The 20,935-nt window shown below is 40.8% G+C and overlaps 1 protein-coding gene and 1 non-coding gene across 3 annotated transcripts in view; both read left to right on the top strand.

Annotated features, from left to right (window-relative positions):
- DNAJC11 (DnaJ heat shock protein family (Hsp40) member C11) overlaps positions 1–20,935 on the top strand; it is a 61,901-nt gene that overhangs the window by 7,948 nt on the left and 33,018 nt on the right. Inside the window, exons 2-3 of one of the 2 annotated variants that reach the window (XM_074334151.1) lie at positions 15,363–15,492; positions 17,558–17,631. In XM_074334151.1, coding sequence (XP_074190252.1) covers positions 15,363–15,492; positions 17,558–17,631 — 204 coding nt within the window. The remainder of the gene's footprint in view (positions 1–15,362; positions 15,493–17,557; positions 17,632–20,935) is intronic. The other variant, XM_074334152.1, reaches the window with a different exon arrangement.
- LOC141572589 (small nucleolar RNA SNORD75) lies at positions 4,600–4,660 on the top strand. Its single transcript, XR_012497912.1, has one exon. It is a non-coding gene; the product is annotated as a small nucleolar RNA SNORD75 (small nucleolar RNA).

The following is a 20,935-nucleotide window of genomic DNA, read 5'->3' on the forward strand; positions in this document are numbered from 1 at the left end:
TCATTTATAATCTCCTGAGGGCAGGGACTAATTCTCTTTCTTTTGTGCCTCCTGTAAGGGTTAGAGCAGGGTGGCATTCCGCACAGGCACTGAGTTGAAGTGAGAGGTGGTGACGCTATACTCGTGTTGCAATTCTGGCAACGAATCATCCTGGAGAAATGTGTTGGAAGGAGTTTATCAACTATCAGTTTGGAAAAATCTAAATGTTCCCATTTGAAAATGGTTTAAAGTCAGACACCAGAGGAAGAGAGCAAATTCAAACCCACGGCTTCCGCTTGTGGCAAGGCAGCCTAGGCCTGTGGGGACTCGGTGCTGGGAGACAAAAGGTGGCTTCTCCTGCTGGGTCTGTCCTTTGTCTCCCAGGTATTGATCACCTTCCTCTCGTGATTCTTTATGGCAGGGGGAAAACGTTACTTGTTTAATCATCTTTTATTCTAGCACCAGTGATATTTGTAAAAGTCAGTGAGTTTCAGGTGGATTCGATTTATTGTTTTACAGTTTCTTTCTTTTGTTAGAGCTGAATTTTTACGATAGACATTCTGTTGAGATACTCCTTGCAAAGACGGGTCAGGCAGAATGAGCTAGTCCCGGCTGCACCGTACCCTACGTACATTGTTGGGGCCTGTTACAGTTGGCCGATGAACCCCACGTACAGGAACTTATTTTCAGACCCGCCAAAGATGGGCAGCATGTCACCGGAAAGGGTAGAAGGCTGTGCTGAGCAGAGAAAACGCCATCAGAAGATGGCGGCGCTGTGCGGGGTACAGTTTCATTGTGCGGAGCTTCAGACGGTAGTGGGAACCTTCACAAAACCAAGTAGGACGTTTTTCCACGTCTAGTTCAATGGTTGCGTTTTAGTGCCTGATAAGTGAGTGGCTTCGTCTCTTAGTATTATCACTATCTACTCGGTGACACCAAATCATCTTGAATACCCTTTCTCTTCATGAAACAGCTCTTACTCAGCACAAAGCACCCACGCTGGCTCAGTGTTAATTAGCTCTGAAATCTGTTTTTCCTTTTAAATTTTAGTACAAGTACCAAGTATCATAAAAAAGTATAGGTTTTTATTAGCTGATAACAGTTTATTTCGATCAGATTGTCATTGAACATATGGACAGTAATGAATCTTCAATTGTGGTAATTAGGCAAACGTCCCAAAATCCAATAGAATATAGTTTGTGGAGACTTCGTTTCTGAAATACAGCAATATACAGAGCGTGCCAAAAAAACGTATACACATTGTAAGAAAGGGAAACTGTATTAAAATTGTACTACTCAATATATACAGATAGCAAACGATGAATACAAGTCACGTTTGACTTCTGCAATGACAAGAGGTGCTCAAAGTGGTTCCCATCAGCGTCCAGACACTTCTGATGATGGCGAACTCCTGCTTGAGCAACACTAACAAAGTGTCTCCTTGTATCCATGTTGTTGGCACCCCCGGAAGGTAAGCCTGGAAGTCTGAACTCGAAATGGTAGCTTCCTGGTGGCTTTACTGTTCCTGAAGTGAGTGAAAGTCTGAGGTGTCATTAAGTCGTTCTGTGCGTGCTCTGTTGGGGCTTCAAAATGTTGAGCTAAAAAGCATCGCTGTGCTCAAGCGTAGTATAGCGAGCATTCGTTCTTCGCTTGCCCACACGTGGTGGAATGCAATTCCTGGTCCCCTCGTGGCTGAGTGAGGCCCCGTGACTAGTTCCGGCCAGTGACGACTGGAAGTGCTGTGTGTCATGCTCAGGCTGAGGCATTTAAATGCCAGTGTGAGCCCAAGGATGTCATGCTCTTCCCTCTGCCTCGGTGACTGACGGTGGTTCCAAAGGGTGGCTGCTCTGTCAGCCTGGAGCCTGAGGTCATTGCCGTGCTAACTACCTGCTGACATGAGGTGAACGTGTAAAGTGAGGGAGAAATGAACCTTCAGAATTTTTGGATTACCTCCTACCCCAGGATTCTCTAACCTAGCAATTCTCGGACTTTTTGATGTCAGGACTCCTTTACCGTTTTAAATTATTGAGGACCCCAAAGAGCTTTTGTTTACATGGGTTATAGCCAACAAATATCATTAGAAATTAAAACTGGGTAACTGATAAAATGTTGTAAAACAAGATACAGAATGTACTTGTATTTCAGTGTAAGCACAGGGAAGGCTTCAGGAGTCCAAAATAGCCACGTATTGGGAAATCATGAAGTTACATGTTTAGATGTTATATCTATTTTATACAGATGTCAGAGCAGATATGAAGAAAGAGAAGTAGTAGGTACACAGTCGAAGAACTGACCACCAATTGATTTCATCTCTGAAAACTCATTTTTATATCCTAAAACTACCACCTTAGAAATTTCTGGAAAGCATAATACACAAGGACGCATTCCATTAACCATCGGAATAGTGCTGTCATCACACGTCATGTGGCCCACTGTACACTCAGGAGAAAATGAGGAAAAGGCAAAAAACAGCTTTGTTTTATTATGAAAGTAGTTTTGGCCTGTGGACCCCCTGTAAGGGTCTCGGGGCCGCAGGGGTTCGTAGGACCACTGACCCAGCCTGTCCTGCCCAATACAGTCGTGGTCAGACACTGATGTTCTTCACAGGTGACTTTGTTAAGTGAACATGGAAAATGAAAGCAGAGTGGCAGTGTACTCCGAGTATATGCTGTCACATTGATTCCGGAGAGGGTCTCCTTCGCTAGAATTTAAATAAATGCAAATAGAGCGACTTCTTCAATTGCTTAATTATTTAAGGGAAGCAAATATGATGAAATTGGAGTCAGGAGACTTTTCTAAGCATGATGCCACAGCAGAAATCAGAAAAGACACAATTGATAGCTTTGATTTTGTAAAAATGAGAAACTTCTGTGTTTATTAAAGGAAAAAAAACCTAAAACTTAAAAAAATAAAAATCATAAACAAAAGACCCAAAAGTAACCAGCAATATATTTATTTGATAAAAGATTCATATTTGTAATACAGACAAAGAACTCTTGGAAATCAAAAAGAAAAAGATGAATGCCCTCATAGGAAAACAATGCAAAGGAAACAAATAGATTATTTCATAAAAGAAGAAATCTAAAATGCAAGTCAATATATGGAAAATTGTTTACCCTCACTAGGAGACAAACAGATGCAAGTTAAAAACATGGTTCCCTTTTTTTGTCTACCAGATTGGCAAAGGTTTTTTTCCTTTTTAATGATAGTTCTCAGTGCTGATGACATGAGATGCATTAGCTCGCCCATCCTGTGGAGGCAGGAGGTTTACTCCCTGGAGAAAGTGAACCCGAGTCTTCAGAACCTAGACACAGATACAGACACGTGGAGGGAGAGAGTGGAACCTCTCCCCCAAAAATAAAAAAAGCAGAGCAAATGTGGGAGTTCACACCCTGCAGGGAGATACTTCCCCCTTCTTCCATTTATTCTCTGGGCTCTTCCCTGAAGGAACTAATCCATCAAAGAGGATGCACTACCACGGGAAACTTCCAGGTCCCCTTCCAGGCATTTCCCAGAGAAGCTCATCAGGTGAGAGGGGCGGCTCACACATACAGAGCTTGCAGACAGCTCCGTGGTATCTTACTGTTCCGTGTAAATCGATTGCCAGAGAACATCATGTTGGAAGGCCCCGGCGTGAAATTGTGAGCCCATGCAGACAGCAAAGGGAGACTGGAAGAAAGCAGACAGTGCAGGGAGTTTGAAACTAGATGGTCCTCAGAGAGGACATGTAAGAAATAAGAACAAGGCTGTGCTTTAAGAAGAAATAGAAAAAGAAGGAGCTCCTGGAAATTAAAAGATAAGTTAAAAAAAAACTATAGAAGGAATGGAAGATAAAGATGAGGATGTCTACAAAAGTACAACTTAAAAATTAGCATATCAATTCTTAAGACATTAAATAAAGTAAAATAAAGGGGAAGACATTAAACAATATGAGAAAATTTGTCAAGAATTAAAAGATATGAGACTATTTTTAAAAAGCCAATCAAGTAACTAGCTCGGAGGATTAGGCAGAAGACCCATGCTAAGGGAAATCACAGTTTAAAGAGGGAATCCTAAAAGTTTCCAAACAGGTCACAAAGGATTGGGAATCGGAATGACAGTAGATATGTCACCAGTAGTACCACAAACTAGAAGACAATGGAGCAATACAGTAAAAATCCTGAGGAAAAGGAAAAATTATTTCCAAGCTAGAATTCTATACTCAGCCAACTATTTATCAAGTATACAGCCAGGATATAAGAACATTTTGAGAGATACACAGTGTCAAAAAATGTTTCTTCCTAACCACCCTTTGTAAAGGAGACTACTGGAGATTGAACTCCACCAAAATAAAGAAAACCAAAAAAGAGAAAGGCATATGATACAGAAAAGGGACAGCCCAGGAGATACGCTGGAAGACAGAGATGGGAAATCCTAGGATGAAGTTTGTTCAGCGGGCCTAACATCTGACCGATGCAGTGCGGAGAGCTCTGCGAGGAGTGCCTCTTGGGAAAAAAAACATGGGATTGATATTTTTGTATTGAGAGGAATATTAGAAGTCTTCACTATGAGGAGTTTACTATGAGGAGTTGAAGAAGGCCCTGTGATATATAGGAAACTAAAACAAATGAAAATGAGGCAGGCCTGTGATGGTTAAGAGTAGTGGACATAAAGGATTTCTGAAAAATTGTATTCTGAGGCTTAAAAAAACAAAGAAAAGAAGAAGAAGAAAAAGAAAATGAGGCAGTTGTTAGCTTCAGGAAAAATAAAAAGTTGTGCAAGCAAAGAAAGGTAATCATAGTATACTGTTTGGTTCAGCTTTGGACTGTATTTACATAGTCATATTTTTTGATTCTCAGTTGGTTGAATCCATGGATGTGAAAACCAAGGAAATGTTGAGCTGACTGTATAATCATATTGTTTGGAAATACAAATGTGGAAAAAATGCTAAAAGATTTGACAGTACTTGCATCTGAGGAGTGGGGGTGAATGCTGGGTTTGGTTATAAGTCTAGTAGTTTATTTATAAACTGTTTATGTAATCTTTTTTGTTTCTGTAGAGTCTGTAGTGATATCTCACTTTTATTTCTGAGTTTAAACATTTGAATCTTTCTTCCCTTAGTCTGTCTAGCTAAGGTTTTGTCACTTTTGTTGATCTATCTGAAGAGCCAACTTTTGGTTTCATTAATTTTCTCTCTTTTCCTATTCTCGATTTCATTTATCTCTGCTCTAATATTTATTATTTCCTCCTACTAGCTCTGAGTTTAATTTGTTCCTTTTTTTCTAGTTCATCAAGTTGTAAAGTTAAGCTGTTGATTTGAGATCTTTCTCAAGATCTCAATACTTGGAGTTTTTTACTGTAGACATCTACTGCTATAATGTTGCCTTTAGCAGTGCTTTCGCTGCATCCCGTAAGCTTTGGTCTGTTTTGTTTATTTTAATTTGTCTCTAAGTATTTCTTAATTGTCCTTATAATTTCTTCTTTGATCCATTGGTTGTTTAAGAACGTATAATTCAGTTTCCACAGATTTGGGAATTTCTCAGTTTTTCTTCTGTTGCTGATTTCTAACTTCATCCCATTATGTAGTTCGAGAAGATACTGTGTATGATTTCTTTATTTTTAAACCTGTTGAGACTTAATTAATTAATTAATTTTTAAACTTTTATTAATTTTAAGTGTTTTTCCAGGACCCATCAGTTCCAAGTCAAGTAGTTGTTTCAATCTAGTGGTGGAGGGTGCAGTTCACAGTGGCCCATGCAGGGATCGAACCAGCAACCTTGTTGTTAAGTGCACTGTGCTCTAACCAACTGAGCTAACTGGCTGCCCCCAAGACTTAATTTATGACTTAACATATGGTCTTAATATAATGTCCCATGTGCCCTTGAGAAGAATGTGTGTGTGTGTGTTGTTGTTGAGTGGAGTGTTCTGTGTATATATGTGTGTATATATATATATATGTATCTGTTAGATTTAGTTGATTTATCGTGTTCAAGTTCTGTTTCCTTTCTTACCTTCTGTCTGGTTCTGTCCATTGAAAGTGGGACATTGAAGTCTCCAAGTATTAGTGTGATATAATTTCTCCCTTCAATTCTGTCCATTTCTGCTTCATATATTTTGATGGTCTGTCATTAGGTATGTAAATGTGTATAACTGTCATATCTTCTTGCTCTATTGAACCTTTTATTAATATATCATGTCCTTTGTGTCTTGTAACCTTTTCTGATTTAATGTCTACTTGGTCTGATACTAGTATAGCCATCCTGCCATTAGTTACTATTTGCAAGCAATGTCTTTTTTCATCCTTTCACTTTTAAATTATTTGTATCTTTGGATCTAAAGCAGGTCTCTCATAAATAGCATATAGTAGGTTATTTTTTAAAATCCTGCCAGTATCTGCCTTTTGAATGGAGAATCTAATCCATTGACATTTAAAGTAATTACTGATTAGAGACCCTTTTTTCTGCCACTTTGCTATGTACCTTATAGCTTTTTTGTCCCTCATTTCCCACATTACTGTCCTTTCTGTTTAGCTGATTTTTTTGTAGTGAAACATTTCAATTCCATTCTCATTTCCTTTCATGTATTTTATAACTGTTTTCTTTGTGGTTACATTTAACATCTTAAATTACATTCAACATCCTAAAGTTATAATACTCTAATTTGAATTTATACCAGCTTAACTTCAGCAACATAAAAAAACTCCTTTCCTTTACAGTTCTGTCTCACCTCTTTCCTTTGATGTCATGGAATCATCACATCTTTATACATTGTGTCCAAACAATAATCTAATATTTGTTTTTTATAATGCATCAGTCTCTTAAATGATATAGAAAACAAAATGTGAAGTTACAGACCAAAGTTACAATAAGACCAGCTTTTAGACTAATATTTCTGCATGATTTAAGTCTCTTAAATCATGCAGAAAACAGAAAGTGGTGTTACAAACCGTTTTTACAATAATACTAGCTCTTGTAAGCCCAAGTATTTACCTTACTGAGATTTTTATTTCTTCTTACAGCTTTGAGTTACAGTAGTCCCCCCAACTCCCCTTATCCACGGGGGCTGCATTCCAAGACTACCAGTGGTGCCTGAAACCGCAGATAGTACCGAACCCTGTATGTGCTTTATTTATCGTGCCCGTATTTCCCGAAAAAAGACCTAGTGCCACAATCAGCTCTAATATGCATTTTTTTTGCAAAAAAAATTAATATAACTTTTGGTTATATAATTAATATAAGAAGGGGGTATTATATTATAGTGTATCATATCATATCATATCATATCTCATATAAGATCCGCTCTTATAGTAAAATAAGACCGGGCCTTATGTTAATTTTTGATCCAAAAGATGCATTAGAGCTGATTGTCCAGCTAGGTGTTATTTTCGGGGAAACATGGTACATACCTATGATAAAGATTAATTTATGAATTAGGGACAGAGATTAACAACAATAGCATAATAAATTAGAACAATTATAACAATATACTGTAATAAAAGTTATGTGAATGTGGTCTGTCTCCAGTGATTTTTATATTTTTCGGTTCAAACCTATTCCTCAATCTGTGTAACCGTCCCTCACTTGCAGTAAATGGCTTGGTGTCACTTGTTTCCGGAGACACCTTGCTAAAGTCTTCATAGAAGCTCTTTTCTGCGCAGTGTGTTGCCATCAATCGGAGCACGTTTTCTATTCGCATCTTCCACCCACAAATGTAATGCCTTTTCCATCTTAACGAAGCACTTCTCATGCACTGTGGCTGTAACTTTTGCAGTTTAAGGTACAAAAGCAAAATTAGTGGGGTGGCCGGATGGCTCAGTTGGTTAGAGCGCGAGCTCTAACCAACACGATTGCCGGTTTGATTCCCACATGGGCCAGTGAGCTGCGCCCTCCACAGCTACAAGTTGTTCAAGGAGCTGATGGGCCCTGGAGAAACACACTGTTCTCCAATAAAATGTATTAAAAAAACAAAAAGCAAAATTAGTATAAATTTCTTTTTTCCCCCAAAATTTCACACAAGAGTCATTCTTACCACAGATCTTAGCAACCTCAGCATACGACTTTTTTCTTTCCTTATTAAGTTGAGAACTTTTACCTTTTTGATTAATGGAAGCACTTCGAGGCTTCTCTCTGTCATATTTGAATCGCTGACCGTGGGGCCATTAGTAAGTAAAGTAAGGGTGAGTTGGACACAAGGAAGCACTGTGATACTGCGACATCGATCTGCTCACCGAGGTGACTGCTCATTGGCTCACGGGCAGGGAGCGTCTGAGTGTGGAGACACCGGGCAAAGGGACGAGTCACGGCCCTGGCAGGCCAGAGCGGGAAAGCTCGAGGTTTCATCACGTTACTCAGAACAGCACAATTTAAACCTTACGAATTACTTACTTCTGGAGTTTTTCATTTAATATTTTCATACTGCGGGTAACTGAATGCTGATTGTGGAACCGCAGATAAGGAGGGGGCAGTGCTACACCGTCTGTGCCCTTTCATTTCAACCTGCAGGACTCCCTTGAGCATTCCTTGCAAGTCAGATCTAGTGGTAACACTCCCTCAGCTTTTAGTTATCTGGGAAAGTCTTCATTTCTCCCTTGTGTATGATGTAAGGTAAGGGTCAAATTTTCTTGCTATTTTTAAAAAATTTTATTGGGTAATATTGGGGAACGGTGTGTTTCTCCAGGGCCCATCAGCTCCAAGTCATTGTCCTTCAATCTAGTTGTGAAGGGCGCAGCTCAGCTCCAAATCCAGTTGCTGTTTTCAATCTTAGTTTCAGGGGGTGCAGCCCACCATCCCATGCGGGAATTGAACCGGCAACCTTGTTGTTGAGAGCTCGCGCTCTAACCACCTGAGCCATCCTGCTGCCCTAATCTCATTTTTTGTGTGTGTATGGATGTTCACTTCTAACATCATTTAATAAAAAGACAATCTTTTCCCTATTGAACTTCCATGACACCTTTGTCAAAAATCGACCGACCGCATAGAAGGGGGTCTGTTTGTGGACTTGCTTCTGTTCCATTGATTTATTATGTCTGTGCTTTCACCAGTACCACACTGTCTGAATACTATGGCCACATAAGTCTTAAAGTCTAGTATTCTGAGTCCTCCAGTTCTTTTTCAAAGTTACTTGGCTAGTAAAATAACAGAAAGGAAAATTTCTTTTTGCTCCATATCCTTTGTTTTTTTTTTCCACACAAATTTTAGAATTGGCTTGTTAATTTCTACCAAAAAAAAAAAAAAAGCCTGCTGAGATTTTGATTGGATTGCCTTGAATCTATAGATCACTTCGGGAAAATTTGACATTTTAATAATATTGAATCTTCTGATGCATGAAGATGGTTTATCTCTCCATTCTTTTCAGTCTTCTTTCATTTCTGTCAGCAGCGTATCATAGTTTACAGTACACAGGTCTCCCACATACTTGTTAAATTTATCTCTAAGTAGCTTGTGTTTATTGATGATACTCTATAAATGGTATTGTCTTTTTAAATTTCAGTTTTTAGTATGTAGAAATAAATTGATGTTTGCATGTTGACCCTGTATCCCATGACCTTGATAAAATCACTTAGTAGATTTTTTGTAGATTCTTTATGATATTCTACATAGGTGACATCTACAAATAAAGTTTTGCTTTCCAGTTTGTATGCATTTTCTTTCTTTCTCATACCTTATTGCAGGAATTACGTTTTTACATTGCATAGCATCTTACCAAGCTACTTGAACAGACCACCAAACTCTACAGTCAAGTCACAGAGGACCTTTTCAATGTGGATTTATGATCCGTAAAGGTTGAGTTTGTATTTACTTTTTTGTGAAAATATAACCAGATGATGGGGACGAAACTTTTCAGACTTCATGCGCAATACATCTCTTAATTTTATTATGTATGGAATTTTAGAAATCAGTATGTAACCTTAGGTACCACTTTTAATGATACCATATGTTTTGAAATGTTACCTGTATTTTTATGATAATGAAGGAGTTTATCATTTAGGAAATACTGAACTAGTGACCTTAGCTATTCAGTTATGGTGAAAGGCCCAATCTAACCTTCAAGTGGGTGTGGTATTTATTAAAAAGGAAACTTCTAGTTTCTAGTTCTTAATTGGTAGCACATTAAGCCATTTATTACTGTGATTAAAGACTAGAGATTCTACTTTCTTGTCATTTAGTTGAATTTTAACAACCAGGAAATATCAGTCTAATCCAGGCTCATCAAATCTATCTAATCCTACACTTGGAACTATTATGAGGTGCTGGAAAGAACCATTAAATTTTGCAGAAAGAAAATCATTTGTAATGGCTCTTTAGGAAGGAACAAGCCCCTGTTATGTCATCTCATAGCTAAACCTACCTGGAGAAGATGTATATATTTGCCATTAGTTAACTATTATTTATTTGCTTAACATATTAGGGTTTGGTACAGGTTGTATGTTGATAAGTGTGACCAGAAATGCATTGGCCTACTTGACACTGGCAGGGAAAGAACCCTACGGCAGGAAAAGGAGAAAGCACCTGCTGAGGCCCGTCGCCTCTGTGGAGTCTCGTGGTTTTCCTGAAATAGGAGAGCCATGCAGCACAGGGTACATGTGAGCACGCAGCTCGGTGCATTTCACCACCGTGGGCGACTTCATGAAGGAATCGTGCTGTTATCCTTGCACTCGGGCAGCACCCTCCCTGAATGGTCCCATCGCAGTGAGCGTGCTGCCGAAGGGGCATCGGACTTGAACTGTGGGTATTGTAACGGTGTGTACGATGTCAGAGACGGGTAGTAGATGGGGGAGGGGTGTAAATGCCTAATCATGTTGTTCTGTACACCTGAAACTCATATAAAAAATAAAATTTAATTTAAAAAAATTGAATTGTGGTGAGAATGCTAGCTAAAGTGATTAGAGTCCCACTGCATGCAGGCATCGCTAAGCACTTGTATGGGGATTATCTCATTTTCTCCTCGCAATTGCTCTGGGAGAGAAGTACTGCTGCCCACTGTTGCTTCAAGGTAAGAAAACAAAGGAAAAAGAGCTACAGTTTGTAAGCTTTTGCTGAGTGTCGGGTCCCTTATGAAGCACTTTGTAGTCACGATCTCATTTCATTCTCACACCATCCCTGGGAGTTGTTACTGTCCCCTTTTGTAGATGAGAAAGCTGAGGGTCAGAGGGCTCATTTGCCTAAAGCCACAAAGCTTTGAAGTGACAGATCCGGTCTCCAAACACAGGCCGTTTGACTCCAAAGCTTGCCTTCTCAACCAGTGAACTTGAAGGTTGGTGTATTACTACAGAGTAAATTACTCAGGTGACCAGATGGAGAGAAAGGAGGAAGGCAATCACCCAAAAATTACCCAACAGTGTAATTCCCGAAGAGAAGATGGAGGAAAGACTGGTGCTAGACCAGGGCAGACATCTACCTCATTCTTGGAGGCAAAAGGACACTGAGTCAAGAAGATCACTTCTAACATCATTTAATAAAAGACAATCTTTTCCCTATTGAACTTCCATGACACCTTTGTCAAAAATCGACCGACCGCATAGAAGGGGGTCTGTTTGTGGACTTGCTTCTGTTCCATTGATTTATTATGTCTGTGCTTTCACCAGTACCACACTGTCTGAATACTATGGCCACATAAGTCTTAAAGTCTAGTATTCTGAGTCCTCCAGTTCTTTTTCAAAGTTACTTGGCTAGTAAAATAACAGAAAGGAAAATTTCTTTTTGCTCCATATCCTTTGTTTTTTTCCACACAAATTTTAGAATTGGCTTGTTAATTTCTACCAAAAAAAAAAAAAAAGCCTGCTGAGATTTTGATTGGATTGCCTTGAATCTATAGATCACTTCGGGAAAATTTGACATTTTAATAATATTGAATCTTCTGATGCATGAAGATGGTTTATCTCTCCATTCTTTTCAGTCTTCTTTCATTTCTGTCAGCAGCGTATCATAGTTTACAGTACACAGGTCTCCCACATACTTGTTAAATTTATCTCTAAGTAGCTTGTGTTTATTGATGATACTCTATAAATGGTATTGTCTTTTTAAATTTCAGTTTTTAGTATGTAGAAATAAATTGATGTTTGCATGTTGACCCTGTATCCCATGACCTTGATAAAATCACTTAGTAGATTTTTTGTAGATTCTTTATGATATTCTACATAGGTGACATCTACAAATAAAGTTTTGCTTTCCAGTTTGTATGCATTTTCTTTCTTTCTCATACCTTATTGCAGGAATTACGTTTTTACATTGCATAGCATCTTACCAAGCAACTTGAACAGACCACCAAACTCTACAGTCAAGTCACAGAGGACCTTTTCAATGTGGATTTATGATCCGTAAAGGTTGAGTTTGTATTTACTTTTTTGTGAAAATATAACCAGATGATGGGGACGAAACTTTTCAGACTTCATGCGCAATACATCTCTTAATTTTATTATGTATGGAATTTTAGAAATCAGTATGTAACCTTAGGTACCACTTTTAATGATACCATATATTTTGAAATGTTACCTGTATTTTTATGATAATGAAGGAGTTTATCATTTAGGAAATACTGAACTAGTGACCTTAGCTATTCAGTTATGGTGAAAGGCCCAATCTAACCTTCAAGTGGGTGTGGTATTTATTAAAAAGGAAACTTCTAGTTTCTAGTTCTTAATTGGTAGCACATTAAGCCATTTATTACTGTGATTAAAGACTAGAGATTCTACTTTCTTGTCATTTAGTTGAATTTTAACAACCAGGAAATATCAGTCTAATCCAGGCTCATCAAATCTATCTAATCCTACACTTGGAACTATTATGAGGTGCTGGAAAGAACCATTAAATTTTGCAGAAAGAAAATCATTTGTAATGGCTCTTTAGGAAGGAACAAGCCCCTGTTATGTCATCTCATAGCTAAACCTACCTGGAGAAGATGTATATATTTGCCATTAGTTAACTATTATTTATTTGCTTAACATATTAGGGTTTGGTACAGGTTGTATGTTGATAAGTGTGACCAGAAATGCATTGGCCTACTTGACACTGGCAGGGAAAGAACCCTACGGCAGGAAAAGGAGAAAGCACCTGCTGAGGCCCGTCGCCTCTGTGGAGTCTCGTGGTTTTCCTGAAATAGGAGAGCCATGCAGCACAGGGTACATGTGAGCACGCAGCTCGGTGCATTTCACCACCGTGGGCGACTTCATGAAGGAATCGTGCTGTTATCCTTGCGGTCGGGCAGCACCCTTCCTGAATGGTCCCATCGCAGTGAGCGTGCTGCCGAAGGGGCATCGGACTTGAACTGTGGGTATTGTAACGGTGTGTACGATGTCAGAGGGGTAGTAGATGGGGGAGGGGTGTAAATGCCTAATCATGTTGTTCTGTACACCTGAAACTCATATAAAAAATAAAATTTAATTTAAAAAAATTGAATTGTGGTGAGAATGCTAGCTAAAGTGATTAGAGTCCCACTGCATGCAGGCATCGCTAAGCACTTGTATGGGGATTATCTCATTTTCTCCTGTCTCCAAACACAGGCCGTTTGACTCCAAAGCTTGCCTTCTCAACCAGTGAACTTGAAGGTTGGTGTATTACTACAGAGTAAATTACTCAGGTGACCAGATGGAGAGAAAGGAGGAAGGCAATCACCCAAAAATTACCCAACAGTGTAATTCCCGAAGAGAAGATGGAGGAAAGACTGGTGCTAGACCAGGGCAGACATCTACCTCATTCTTGGAGGCAAAAGGACACTGAGTCAAGAAGATCCTGACCCTTTTCCAGGGAAATAGTTAGTGGACACCTTCAAGAAGCTGCTGGCTTCAAACACCAGTATGTACAGATGAGCCTCTGTCTAAACAGACAGCGAAGGTCACCATGTCTGGCTTAACGGACCAGCTGAGTGGCCCAGGTCAGCTGTTTCTCTTGCGAACAACAGAATCATGTAAAGTTAGGAAGGCTCGTAGTGGTCGTCCCCCCAACCATCTACTCCTCAGACCAAGAAACCAGTCAGAGGCACCCGGGCCGCCTGCTCTCCAGTCACATTCATTGCCTTCCCTGTATTGCTTCAGAATTCCTTGTTTAAAACTGCTGGTAAATCTGCACACATTTCCTGATTTTCTCACATCTGAATAACTTATTCCAAGTATTTCCCAATAGAAAATATTTGAATGACATGCCAAAAATTATTGCTCAAGTTTTGCCTTTCCCATCGGTGAAAAACACTCAAGTCCTGGAATTGGAAGATACTGGAAAATTGTGGAAATGATAGAAAACTATAGTTTAACGTTTCCCCATATAACCTTGATCCCTTGACTGACTGTCGCTGTGACTGCCCTCCTTGTGGACCTGTGTTCCGGGACCCGACCCTGAGCACTGTCGGCCCTCAGCATCCTCACTGGGCCCTGCTCCCGTTCCTCTGCCCAGATGGCTGGTTTTTCGGGCCCTTGGGGCAGGTTGTCAGTGACCCAGAAATGTGCTTTGTTTTCAGAATGGTGGGTGACCTCCCAGAATAAAATGGTTTTTACTTGACCAATCATCTGGATAGGACTGCCCATTCGGCATCACCCCTCGTAGACCAAACAGGTCCCTGAGGACAATGAGACATAATCTTCCCCAAAACAGCCCCGAGGGGCCAGCTGGAGGGACGGGCCAGTGTTCCTGGCCTCTGAGGAAGTCTTTCTGAGAACTTAACTGCTGAGGCAGGCAAAGTGGTCCCGGCTTTTCCCATCAGTCTCCCCTTCCGTGACGCGCAGCGTCCATTGTACCTGTTGTGTCGTGCTCCGTGCTCTTCGTATTTTTCCCTCCAAGTGACTGGTTAGGAGAACTGGAGATTGTACGCGTTGGGTAGGGGCCTTTGGGGGCCGGGGCGGGGGAGGCTTCTGTTTTAACTATAGGGTAGTGAAGCCTTTTTGTCTGCTTCGCGTGCTGCCTTTCAGAAGGAGAGTTTGAATTAGAGGTGTGTTGGGTTTACAATTTTATTTCTTTGTCTTTGATTTGTAAGGGTGCGTATCCATTGAGTTTCCTTTGACAGAGCACTGATTAAATGCATGGCCTTTCTTTCTACTGGTGTGTAGCGTTTTCTTTCTGAGCAGAGGACCTTGGCATGATTTACTTCAACTTGGTTAAGGAGTTAGCGGGTCTCTGATGTTTTCAGTTTCAGCTCAGACCCCATTGAACCACTACAAAGACACAGCTTTCATTCCATCTAAAGCAGCGTTCCCCAGCAAAACACAGTTGCTATTGATGTACATAATTGATCACTTTATTAACTGTGGGAAAAAAGAGGGCTTATTGCAGTAATAAAGCATAACTTCATTATGTCCTGTGTGTCGAGAGCAAACACGTTGGAAAGTGGCTGACAGGTTCCCATTTCAGGGCTGATTGTGAAAACGGTAATATTTAAGTAGCATTGATTGCTCTCTAATTGGATTTTTCTTTCTGTAGGCCTCTTCTGAAGAGCTGAAAGCTGCCTACCGGAGGCTTTGTATGCTTTACCATCCCGACAAGCACAGAGACCCAGAGCTCAAATCACAGGCGGAACGACTGTTTAACCTTGTTCACCAGGCTTATGAAGGTCAGTGGAGGGCTTGGCTTCACAGAAATGCCCTGGTAGCAGGTATTTGATTTTTAAGAGACTTGATTTGTAGAGAATAGAAAAAGAGAGTCCTTAGAGGTGTATAAAAGAGGTAGTTGGTTTAGTACGTTTTCCTGACAGAGTCCTTTGAAAGAGAAGTATTTTGCTTTGGAAATCAATATGTGTCCAGTAAGTAGAAAATGAGGATACAGGTGAAGTTAGAGCAGGGTCTGAATTGCAGGGGAATACTCAAGTTTTAAATCATTGACTAGTTTTCTTCCAAAGGGAACTCTTAGCGGTAAAAGGCTGATCGTTACAGACAGGCTTTCTTTGTTCTCTTTCTTTGTGAGGAAATACAAGAGCATTTTTTTCATCTGAAAGTGATTTTATTGGCTCTACTGTAGCATTCAGTTAAAGAAAGTTTCTAACAAAAGAAAGTAAATGGTGTTAAGAAGGCGAACAGGAAATAGAATCAGGTAATTCAGATTTTTACAACTCCATCTCATGTATTTCAGAAAGAGTATTTTGTGACACATTTGTTTAGAAAATACTGAAGTCATTAATAGTTACAGTTTCTGTTTGAGAGATGGTGGTGGGTATACAGCATTGTGCATGGACTTAATGCCACCGAATTGTACACTTAAAAATGGGTAGAATGATCGGTTTTATGTTACCTAGAGTTTGCCACAATTTTAAGAATGAACAATTTTTAAATATTAAATCACTCCTAGAATAATACCGAGTAAGATAAGTTATTTATTCCAGAGCCATTTCGTGATTCTCTCCTTAATTAGACCAAACATTAGATCATGTGTTTCTTTACAAAATAAAGACCTCTCGGTGTAGGCATAAAAGCATATACTGTATTCCACTTCACAGTTTTACCAAAATGTTAGATTTTAATGACCAATAAAACTCAGGCTGTGGCTTATATATGTGAGCTGTCGGCTTAGTGTCGCCACCAAATTTCACTCTATTCAGACCACTGATATGGTGGTTCTGACCAAATGCCTGTTCCTTTTATTGTTTTCTGTTGACTAAATGGCCGCATTGATTTTACTATTGTCTAAATTACGCAAATACCTGGTGTAGATTATTTTTGGGATTTGGGAAGAAGCAACAAGAAAACCCTACCAGTGCTTGTGAAAATGCTGCGGCAGCAGTTCTGGCCCCAGCGTTAGCCTAACGTGGGGCTAAAGTAAAGGAGTGAATCAAGTCCTTGTTAAATCCTAGAGATTAACGCGAGAAGTTTGGCGCCCATGTTTTCCAGTGGTCAGCATTTCTTTCTTCCCCATTAGATTTGAATATGAATAGAACCAGTTACATCATTTTTTAATTAGGCCTAAAAATATATGGAAAGTCTCAGGGGAGAAAAGATTCAAAGGTCTTGAACAGAAATTGGCAGAGTAACGGAGGAAGATGATGACTGTTAGCTTTACTGGCATTTCGGCTTGGTTCAGGTATCCTTTGATTAGCCCTCAGCCTTATTGAAAAACCTTTTTCTGATGAACCTCAGGTGATGTGGCCAACACCACAGTGACAGGTGTTTGTGTCTTTTAAAATGATTTACAAATAAAAAGGACACACACACACACACGCAGCATAGACTGTCCTAGGAGTTAGTGAAACTCTACAGAATAAATAATAAGTCAGATTTTTCTAGTATCAGCCTGTCCCTATTTTACATTAAGCTTCTTTAGAAACCGGAATTAACTCTTTCAAGCCAAGGTACTTTGTAGACTGTGGTGGAAACGTATGAAATTGTTTTTAAAACCACTGTTCTAGAGTGACACGAGGGTCAGTGCAGCTTCCTACAAGGTGTGACTCACAAGAGTGGCTTGGATATGAAAATCTGGCGTTCGTCCTTTGGAGCCACCTTTCAACATGGCCTAGATTAGCTCTGAAAAGCGTTGAGGGGGAAAGACGCATAGGGAAAGAAAAGCATCTCTAGGGAGACTGGTGGGACAGGGAAGAGTAAGAGGTGGGGGTTTGCTGACTGATACCGTTGTCGGGACCGGAGAGTGAATTCTGTATGTTGTAAACCTGTCTCACCTTTCGTTTGCAGTGCTTAGTGACCCCCAGACCAGGGCCATCTATGATATTTATGGGAAGAGAGGACTGGAAATGGAAGGATGGGAGGTAAGAGAAACCGTGCGTCCAGTATCCCAGGAAGGTCATTAAACAGCCACCCCCAAGTCCCCAACCTGAGATGACATCTTTGAAAATATTTGAAGACGTTGAGTTCTCTCCTCGCCTTGTGTTTGGTTGAAGGGATTGAGTTCTGGGCCTGGGCAAGTCAGCCATCCACCTTGTGCTCCATTTCCCAGCCTGTCGAGGGACAAGAGGAGCAGACAGGCTAGACTAGCAGTTGTTAACCCGAGGGAGGGAGCAGGGCAGCGGCGCAGGGTTGATGGAAGACAGTTTCTGCAAGGATGAGGTTCTGTCTACACATACACTTCCTTCCACCCTCCACACTCTGCTCCTCTCTCCACCTAAGTTACCAGGAACTGCATTTAGGAAGTGTTTCTGTTGGGAACGTGTTGTCATGTGAACAAAACGGAAGCAGAGAAAAGTTGAGAACTACTGGATTCCATTGTTTAAAATGACCCTTCCGGCACGTCTAGATGTACTATGCTATCAGAACGTTATCAAATAGAGGGAGTGAAACAAATAGTAGATAGCAAGTATCTATGAAGTAGGTTACCCCGGGCAGCCATGCTGTGTAAGAACAATCACTCAAATTCAGAAGATTCTGTTTTCTTTTGCTCTGCCGCCAACTAGTCTTAGAGCCTTGGGCAAGTCACATGACTGCTTTGTACTTCCATGTTATTACCCGGAAAATGAAGATGGATATAGGTTGTAAAACGCCAGATTGCTGTAAGCACATGTAGGTGTGGTCATTTAGTTTCATTAAAGAAACTTGGTTCTGATGCCTCAGAAATTTTGGTTGGCTGTTAACATTAAATTGACTGTCATCTAGTTGTTTTTTTCATCATCGTGTAAGATTTCCCTGGAAGTTCTTCTGGTATTTAATCTCAAACCTGTATGCCCATCTCTTCTGATTCTAGTATGAAAACCTCCTAAACACCTTTGGATAAGGAGGAGAGATAAGTGAAACAGGGTTCTGTTGTCCTTCCCGCTACTGCTTAATATCGGTGGCTCGTGGGCCGTATTCAGCCTATAGCCATGTTTTGGTTGGCCAGACGATTGTAGTTGCTGACGTTTAAAACTTGGGAGATTTTGCATAAAAACCCAGCCTCCTATCTTCTCTTAAAAAATCAGAAGATCTGGCAACACTGTATCTGAATTCCCCCATGAGGCGACAGTCACCTAAGTCTGAGGCTGGGCCATGCCGTGCAGCTTGTCCCAGCCGCCACCACTCCCTGCTGTGTTTCATCTGGCCCTTCACTCGTCCATGCGCCCTGCCTGGCTCCAGTGCGCATTCGGTTTCTGGCCTTTGGCTTGATGGAAATAGCAGTGCTTCTCGTCAAATTAGTTTGTGGTAGCTAAATGTGAAGTCTAATTGAGCTTAGCATTTTTCATCCTGAAAAGAAAACAAAATCCTGTCATATATACTACGTTTCTGTTCACACTTTATACACCACTTCAAAGTATCCCTTTTATTGAAGACGTGCGTGTCGTTGGTTACAGTTTTTCACAGCGGCAGTCAGGGCCCCTGAAAAGCCGTAGGCCTCTCTTACATGTCCCCACTTCCCGGTCTGGGTGTTTGATTCCCAGCAGCGTCATCCCAATTCTTGTGGGTAACATCTTCCTGGCAAAATACTGCATGGCTTCCCATCGCCCAACCGAATTATGTCTCCATTAGAAACAAAGCAAAACCACACACACAGCAGCGATTCTAAAAGTATGTATGCAGTCACAGATGGTGACTAGAGGAGTGTTTATATTCATATTTTTTAGTAAAGTGCTTTAAGAAAATCAAGTTCTCATCGATCAGAATTGGCTTTTTTTTTTTTTCATTGATACTAAGCCTTCACTGAAGATAAAAATGCCTTCAAGGAGACTACATGAAGACACCTCCCCAGATACTTACCCACGTGGGTACCGGTGCCTGGCATACGATAGGAAAGCTGAGCCCATGCTCCACACTGAAGGAGAAGCCTCACTGAGCCCGAACGCACCGTACGGCGCTGCTTCCTCCTTCCTCCAAGGACAGCTCCAGCTGGCGGTTTGTTTCCTAGGAGGCTTCTCCCACTTCGGTCAGAGCCTCTGCCCCACTGACCACGTGTCTGTTAGTCTAACCGTCCGGTCAGTCACTATTAAAACCCTTAGTGTCTGATCCGCCTTTAATCCGGAGATGCCAGAGCACTCCAGAGACATGGCCCGCTCCCCGCCCCAGCACTGGGATCACCCCCTTTCTGTTGGTGGGCATTGGAGATGAAATGGAGCTTCTTCAGATTGCATAAAGTATTGGCCCTGTTTTCAGTGATTAGGTAAATTTTCAGATTTTTTTTTAAACTTCAGGAGATTACCATTCTCTGGCAGGATTCCAAAGGACTGTAACACAACCATTCCCAACATGTAAAACTGGCCATTTTGGTTCTTGAAGTGGGTTAGCGGTGTTTGTGCAGATAACCACGTTGAAAATGAACTCGGTCTCTTCTTCAGGATGACGAAAGGCCAGCTGTGAGCTGTGAATGCTTTGACTGTTGAATGTGGTGACAGCTGGCAAGTGGGATGAAAACCACGTAACTCAGATAGCACTCTCCAGTGGTAGATGAGTTAGAGAAGCTCCCCTGGGGCCAGGTCACCCACAGTTGCGTTTTTGTCTGCAGTCCTTTACATTCTCCATATTTCACCTTTCCCTGGGACCCTGACATCAGTCTTACAGTGTCTAAGAAAGTCAACCTTGATTAAGGGCTGTAATGTGCCCAAGGTCAGAAAACTGGGACTTGGACACTCACAGATTAGAGGAGACGTGATGACTAAATGCAGTCTTGCATCCTGGAATATCAAAGGGATGTTAGTGGAAAAACTAGTGAAATCCAGAAAGTACGGGTTTAGTTAGTAGTAATCTACTTATGTCAGTTTCTTAGATTTGACAGCTGTCATGTGGTCCTGTGAGATGATAACGGGAAGCTGGGTGAAAGGTATACAAGAACTTCCTGTGTTATCTTTGCAGTTGTTCTAAATAATTTTTTAAAATTATTCCAAAATCAAAGTTGACTAGCCAGAATCAGAATTTTCAAACCAGACGACACCGCAGGCATCATGTAGTGTAATCGCCCATTTAGGAGGGAACTGACGCTTGGAAAGGTGAAGTGACTTACCTGGGGTCAGAGGGGATGTCAGGGAGCCGGGTTTCCATCCTCTTTCCAGCAGGCCACCTCGCTTTCAGAGATCTCTGTTCCCCTCTTCCACAGGGTCAGTCGGTCTTCCTGGCTAGCACAGGGATAGTTGGTGGATGGGCAAGGAGAACAGT

Source organism: Rhinolophus sinicus, linkage group LG06 (assembly GCF_036562045.2).
Source record: "Rhinolophus sinicus isolate RSC01 linkage group LG06, ASM3656204v1, whole genome shotgun sequence".
NCBI lineage: Eukaryota > Metazoa > Chordata > Mammalia > Chiroptera > Rhinolophidae > Rhinolophus > Rhinolophus sinicus.